This window comes from Tupaia chinensis, unplaced genomic scaffold (assembly GCF_000334495.1).
Source record: "Tupaia chinensis unplaced genomic scaffold, TupChi_1.0 Scaffold148607_1, whole genome shotgun sequence".
NCBI lineage: Eukaryota > Metazoa > Chordata > Mammalia > Scandentia > Tupaiidae > Tupaia > Tupaia belangeri.
In genome coordinates, this window is record NW_006208456.1 from 2618524 (window position 1) to 2626469 (window position 7946).

Below are 7946 nucleotides of genomic sequence, written 5' to 3' on the forward strand. Positions count from 1 at the left end.
GCTTGGCTGTTAACTTTATTCCCAATCCATTGCTGTCCTCTGGTGGTTTTCCTGGGAAATTCACAGCCCGAAGAAACCCAAGGCTCTAGTTAAATTTACGGGATGAAAGGAACCAGAACCAGACCAAATAAATTATATGCTCATCAGCACTTTGTACAAACTCAACTAAGAAGAGTCCATTCCTTTTGTCCCAACCTAACAACACATGACCTTCCAAGGTCCACATTACTCAACTGTGAACGAGGCTGTAATCCTAAAAGCAGATCAATAGTATATTGATTCAAAAGAGACAGCAAAATATACGCTTCTTGATTATACCTGTACCCTTGGAGTGGAAACCTTCAAGATTTAATTCAGCCAGGCATTACTTGCTACAACTTCACATTTCATCTTTTAAGCTTCCAGGCTTTTGTCTTCACGACAGAGGATTCCCAAAAAATCACCATGCCTCATCCTAACCTGCAGCCCTGTTTTCCCCACTTTCCGACCTGCCCCTTTAGACTCAATTCCCTAACATTTCAAGTGTGGTTATTATTCAACTAGGGGATGCTGGCTCCCACAGCTTCTTCTAGCCATGCTTGGTTGTGTAAGATTGGGCAAAATAAGGCAAAACAAAGTCATTTTGTATAAAGTAGGTAAGGTGTAGCTGGGCAAAAAGTAGGAAACGTTTCTGAAAGAGTCGTATATATGCTCTCTGGGATTACAGAACTGGGTGGCTGTCTCCCACAGACCTGAGGGAATGTACTCTGTCTCAAAGAAGCAAATGACCACAGCCCAAATGCATAAGACAAAACTGACAAGTTTGTATTTATTCAAAGGTAGACTTCCAGGTACAGAAAGAGGCCACAAGTTAATGCTGTTAAGGAAAAAAAAAAAAAAATCAAACAGCTGTTAACCAAGTGCTACATTTAATGAAAACCACCTAAGACAGAAAAAGAGACATGAGACAAACCACAGAACCAGCCACCCAGAGCGGAATTTTATACTGTAGCACAGCCCCTCTCTCCAGGATTGTTGGGTACCACTGGAGGTGCTCTGGGAGTCAGCAGACCCGTTGGCAAGATGCACTGAGATACTCAGAGATGAGGAGCCTGCAGATCTAAGGTCCCAGCCAGATGGAAGTGGTTTGGAACCCATCTCCCACTGTGAGTGTCAATAACCCTTCAGCTCTTTGGTATCCCTAGACAACCTCCTTTAGATCCTATCCACTGGGCTCTCCTTATTCCAATGGGGGGGAAAGACAATGAAATCAAGCCCCTCGGTCTCTCTCTTCTTCCCTTTAACCTTTCCCCCAAGGATATAACAAAGGCGGCAGTTCTGAGCTCTCAGGAAATGGAGTGTTAGATGCTTTTGGAGGGTGAGAGGCATAAAATAGTCTTGAAATTCCTTTCATCGTATGGCACTGGTTCAGGTCCAATCTCTACTCCTCGTCCTCCCCTCCTTCCCCTGTGCCCTCTCACCCCCAGACAGACATATTGGCATCAAATAACTCTAGTCTTTGATCTCTATGGGGATCTCCCAGCAGAAGAGATTTTGGTTTTGGTCATCCTTAAGTTCCCACTTCACCACCAGTTTTACCTGGAGAAAGAGAACAAGAATTAGGAAAATGAAACTAGGACCTGACCTTAATCCATAAACGGCTTAACTATCTGCATTAGGTATACACTGTAACAAATTGCTTAATTCCTCATACTTTTCTTCTTAAATCATGCCACCATGAAGGCTGCTTAGAGCTGTCACAGACTGTGGCCTTAAACTTAGAAGAGCAAACCAAGTATACCTATGAATTAATGTTAGCAGCACCACAAACTATTTTAGTGAATTTACCAAATACAATCTCTAAAGCATTCTTTCCCTTCTTATACAAATGAAGCTTTATATAAGTAATAATTTTATATTTAAACAATTTATCATGTATTTGGCAATCTTATTCAACCTTTTTCAATTCTAAGTATTAATCAAAAAGAGGGGCCAGTAAGTGGTGTGGTAGCTAAAGCACTGGATTCCCACATAGCTGACCACGGTTCAAGTCCAGAACCTGGCGGCCAGCCAGGGCAGTGTGGTCAAGGCAGCTGGATCCCACATGGCCAACTGTGTAGTTCTAGCCTTTGACCTGGTGGCTTGAAAACCACACTGGGCCCGTGTATATGCATTCCCAAAATCCTGAGAGGAGAAGGGACTGCAGCATGGCCATCCCACCAGTGGGTGCGTTCTCATTCCCCTCACCCCTGTGTCTCTCTGGAGACCACACTCTCTCTCAATAGCAAAGAGTAAAAGTAAAAAAATTAGATTCTTAGGTATAAGCAAACGTTCTCTTTAGTTTGAAATGGAAATGTAAAAGCACAAGGATAATTATAAGAAGTTTATGGCTGTATCAAGTTTTAAGGACAACAGCCCTTTGTAACAACACAGTTTTGTTAACGTCTCTAGGCTATTTTCTATTAACATGCCTCACTAGAGATCTCTGCCCTAACCTCGTTCACTCACATTATGAGCTGTCCCTTCTAATTCTCACCAACTCACTGATATTTCTCAGGTCCTTCCTTATGTGGATAGTAGCCTGCTGTCAATGGTTACTATCTCTTTTTTGTACTCAAATGTTTCTCCACAATGCAACGTTTGAGTGACAATGATAACCAGCTTTTGGAAACTTGCTTTGCAAGTTTTTCAAGATTAGTATACATTAACTACTGCTTCACTTAGCACATAAACTAACACAGGGTTAGCTATTTTCAAATGAAGTAAACTCGCTTAACGGACAATAGCTACCATATAGTAAGTACCTGCTACCTACTATGCATCAGGCCCTGCCTAGACACCCTGCATATGTAACCAAGGTTCAGAAATGCCCACGATTATATGCACACTCTGAAAATTAATCTACAAACCTGTCCCTGACCTTTGGGGTCTCCCACATCCCTTAAGCACTCAGATTCCCTATATCTGAATCTCTTTAGGATGTTCTCTTATGAGTGTGGTCACATGCTACCCTTTCCCAATTTCTCCAGCCTGTCAGGACCTTGGGCACATGGGCACATGTACACATCACTGGCACATTACTCAAAGTGACAGGATCAGAGCTCCAACCAGTGGGCCACACGAGACGTAGCTCCCAAAACATAGCACTTACCCACTACAAGCTGGCTATAGAATTTAATTACTAGCCTTTTCTAAAAATAAATGCGCAGATTGCTTCTGGGTTCTACTTGATTTCCTTCTAGGAAATGTAGCTTTTCCTCATGGAAAAAAGTAACCCCTTTACTTTCTCCATTCTTACATCAAGATCCCTGCCTGTCTTCTCCTCAGAAGGTGCGTGGTAGGAAAAGAAACAGGTAAAGCAAGGCTGGGCCAGAGGTGAAGGGAGGGGTTGGAGGAGTGCAGGTAAGAAAGGAGAGTGAAAGAGCTACCTCTCTGCTATGGAGCTAATAGCCTACTTGTTCTCTTGTTACGAGATTAATAAAGAAACCAGGATTTCTCAGGAAAATGCTAAGACAACTTGGCTAAAATCTTTTAAGTTGCACAGGCTTTTGGGCTGGCCAATAGCCAAGTAGTGAAGGGAGCAAGATCTTACATGGCTGACTATGTGGTTCAAATGCTGGCTTGGTGGGTTGAAAAGTATACTAGGCACATGTGCATGTGTGCCCAAACCCTGACAGGATGGAGAAATGGAGAAGGGATTGCAGCATGACCACAACCACTGGGGGGCGCTTTCGCCCTCTTCCTGTCTGTCCGGCAATTAAAAAAAAAATGACACAGGCTCTGGGGTTATAAACCTAGAGTGTAATACTTCTTAGTGGGGTGGCCCCTGTACATTTTGTATAATAGCAGAGGCTCAAATTTCTTCTGTAAAATAGAGATACCATCACATCTACATTGGGTGGTCATGAGAATCAAGTGAAATACTGTATATAATATGGGCTCATTAGCTCCAGGCTAATCATTAGTCCATACTAAAAGAACAAAGGGACACAATGAAAATCATTTGTCCGACCCCACGATTCCCAACCCTTATATCTCCTTCTTTTCCTTAGGCTTCTTTGGCATAGAGATGAAGGGCCTTTTATAGCAGTCTTTGCATCCTGCCCTCTGCTCTCAGACTTCTAATCCAGCACCAAGGTCTCCCGTCCCCAATAACAGTGCCACTTACAGAGGGGTATTCACTCTTCACTGGTAGTTTATTCAGGTAGCTATAGGTCTTCGCTTTCTGGATGGGGCAGCTGATGCCACACTTACAGCCATCAGGCTCAGGGATGGGAAAAGGAACTGGAACGCCAAATAAGATGCCATGTACAGAGGCGGTGCTGTTCTTGGATTGAATATCTAAGAGAAAAAAAGAGAAGCAGATGGTGACGAAAACAGCCTATATCCAAACTCTAAGTAAAAATTCAGATCTGTTCTCGAGCAATCGCACTGCCACGAGAGCAAATCATCATGCTTGTCCCTCTTACTGCCTAGGGTTTATTTCTCTTTGTAGCTAGGCTGAGTACTTAGTGCAGAGCAAACGTTAACTCTAAAACTGGGAAAATGACTGAATTCTGGGAAAAGAGGCAATCAACAAGAATTGTGTTCTTTGCTTTCACCTTACCTAGCTATTCACTGCCTTCCATAGTTTCTCAGGAGAATCAGAGCTACTTGGATAAATAGCCTTATCTAACTAGGCAATTGGTTTTTGGCAGTAAACTTTCTGTTTGTTTATGTATTTATTTATTTGAGAGGTTTTTGCTATAGGGCATGTGTGCTCCCAGAGAGACAGAAAGTGAGAAATCACTCCCTGGGGGGGATGGCCACGCCACAATCTCTTCTCCTCCATTCTCCTCTCGGGATTTTGGGCACACATGTTCACACACCCGGCCTGAGTTTAAAACACTGGGACCGGGACTCAAACCATGGTTGATTACATGGGAGTTTAGCGACATAGTGATTACACCAACTGCTAGTCCCATTTGTTTATTAACAACAGTGGAAGAGGTAAACCTTTAGAAAGGTAAGATTAGAGAGATATTTTATTTATTTATTTATTTATTTAGAGAGGTTTTTCACTATAGGGCACATGTGCTCGCCAGACAGAGACAGACAGAGAGACAGAAAGTGAGAAATCGCCCCCCAGAGGGGATGGCCACGCCACAATCCCTTCTCCTCCATTTTCCTCTCGGGATCTTGGGCACGCACGCACACGTGTCCAGCGTGGGTTTTAAGTCACCGGGTCCGGGACGCGAACCGCAGTCGACTATGTGGGAGTCCAGTGACATAGCCATTACGCTAACTCCTGGTTCTCTAGAGAGATAGTTATTGATAAGCCCTATCCTCCACAAGCTGGGCAGAAGGAATAAAGGTATTATAAGAGTAGAGAGCCAGAATTATGAGCTGCTAGGGTATTCTGGAGATACAGAATATTGGCTCTTTCTTTTTGCCAGGGTTGGTGATGACTTTAGAAGGCATGTGTTTGGGCCAGGGTACAGATTAGAAGGAAAAATAGGGAGGAGCTTTCCTTAGGCTTAGGAATAAGAGATCACAGGAACCTTGAGGTTTCTTATTAGTCTGGTTCCATAGGATGGAAAATGAGAGAAGGAATCAAGGCAGATGCCCTGCCCAGAAATAAAGATATTACATTTGTCTAGATTATTGGGACTCTAAAGGTGATGAATGTGGCACAAGAAAGCATAAATCCCAATAATATTTCTTCAAGTTGAAGAAGAAAGTCCAGATTTCTTGATTATTTTCTGGGTCCCAATGAGTTCCCTAAACTTTAGGGAGGCTGTTAAGTATTAATTGTGCCTTTATTTCCAGGCAGGACATAGACTTAATGGCTGAAAGGTATATAGCTTGAAATAACATTTTGGAGGAGTTCCAAAGTTTACAGAGCTGGAATCTGTACTAATACTCTGCAGTCTGTAGCTAAACAGATTTGACATTCCTGTGAAAGCCTGCTGTGCAATATGGGCCTAGACAGGACAGAGAAAAGCCCAGCTGTCTTCTCTCATCTGTGGACACAAGGAAATCTCCCCATTTGCTTACAGGGAGTCTGGCAGCCATGGACTCAGGGAAATGGGCATATGGGAGCTCAGTAGGAGAAGAATGTCTTAAGGACATAGTGAATCCTAGCTTTGCACAAGTCAGAAGGGAGGTCATGGAATTCCTGACTGCCAACCTTCCAAACCCAACATCCCCCTGGCTCATTCCATTATTTGAGATCTTTGTTATACTTTCCATGAATTTGAGGTTAGAGACACTTTACGTACTGCTGGTGAAGGTGACATTAACACTGTAAGACTGTCCTTTGATCAGCTGGCAGGGCAGAGTGGAACATGGGCTTACATTCACTATCTTGATAACTCCATCTTTAGAACCTGTGAACAAACAAAAAATGAATTAGGATAGGAAGGAAAAGAAACCACCAAGGATGCCCGCTATTTAATGGGAAGGTGCTCTGCTCTCCCGGTTAAGATGAGCTGTTCTCCTTTGCTTTCCTGGGATGAAATCTTTAAGAAAACACCCAATTAAAAGGCATAATCTTGTCCCAGCTGTTGTGGCATGGATGTTACACCAGTGTCCTGTAAGGCTGAAAGCCATATGGTTGACTCTATGTTTGGATCCCCAGGTCATCCTGAAAACATGCGAGGGACATGCATGGGTGTCCAGAATGCTAAGGAGTTTGAGAGCTGGGTAAAGCGGGTTGCAGTGCAATGAGACCCTGTCAAGGGTACTTCTCACTCTTTCTCTCATGTCCACGTACACTATCATTAAAAAGAAAAGCCAGGATCTCCACTCGTCTTACTGCTAAAATCAGATTCCATAAAGCAGATGAAAAATAAGCTAGTAGGTTTCTTGACCAAGAAAGTTAGCATTCGTCAAACTAAAAAATATCCAGAGACCATGTCCCCAAAAGAGTAAAGAGATTAAACTATAACCAAAGAAACTCCAAATGTTCTTTGATTCTTATCTTGCATTATTAATGACAAGGTGTCATGGTTTAAAATTAACCTTGAAATATGTGCCTCAACCTTTCTTTTCTAACTTTCTTCTTTATTGATGATAGAGCACATGCATGAAAGAGAGAGAGAGAGGAGCACCTTCCATAGGTTCTGGTCACACCCTGATCCCCTTCCTCCAGCAGTCCAGCCTGCTGGATCTTGGACACTTGCACATGTCCCTGCATGTTTCAGGCGGACCAGGCTGGGGATTCGAACCAAGGCTGTTATGTGGGATCTAGCTTCTCTTGAGAAAAGCATTACTGCTTCCTCAAGAGAGAGTTGGCCCTCCAGCTTTCTTTTAATTAAGACAGTTCTTTCCTTTTTCATTTCCCAGCAAATAGATAAGCACATAAATTTGATGAAAGTTGTTCACACTTTAGGAAAAAATGCATTTTATGTAAAAATAGCTCAAAGGCAAACCTGGTGCCTGGAACTCCAAGGAGGAAGGTCAAAAATGAGTTACATCATCTCTTCACTCCAAGTTCTGTAAAAGGAAACACTGATCTAAGGAGTCTGTTATTGTGTGTTAGAAAGTTTGCCAGATCTTAGAATAGACACAATCTCTTTGGACTCTCTGGATCCAAGACTTTTAAGCTCCTGAATCATTTGGAAATTGTACCTTGAGTAGCAAGGGTGAAGGAAAGCTGAGGCATTTGAAGAAAAAGAAAAAAAAATCTCACAGCAATGGGTTTTGTCATTCTTGTTTTAGAGATTAGAAAACGGAAGAGCAGAAAGATTATTAGGACTTGTCCATGGTCACACTGCCTAGAAAGGACAGATCAAGAACCCAACAAGAGGGCCTAATTTGGAAGTCTTTGCCACTGAAACCTGAAGGAAGCTTTAAACATACAGCCATAGTGACAGATGGAAGGAGATCCCTAGGAAATTCTTGACTGGGAACTATTTGAGGACTCTAGGTAAAGTTCCCGACTCAAATTCAACCCAAAAAAGCCTTTTCCTAATTTCTTGGTTCAG

At 42.7% G+C, this 7946-nt stretch overlaps 1 protein-coding gene across 1 annotated transcript in view; it reads right to left on the bottom strand.

Annotated features, from left to right (window-relative positions):
• Nucleotides 1-790: 790 nt before the first annotated feature.
• NPC2 (NPC intracellular cholesterol transporter 2) overlaps nt 791-7946 on the bottom strand; it is a 13133-nt gene continuing 5977 nt past the window's right edge. Inside the window, exons 2-4 of the mRNA XM_006170548.3 lie at nt 6240-6347; nt 4148-4320; nt 791-1578 (exon numbers count right to left, since the gene is read on the bottom strand). Of these exons, the coding sequence (XP_006170610.1) occupies nt 1492-1578; nt 4148-4320; nt 6240-6347 (368 nt within the window). The 3' untranslated portion in view covers nt 791-1491. The remainder of the gene's footprint in view (nt 1579-4147; nt 4321-6239; nt 6348-7946) is intronic.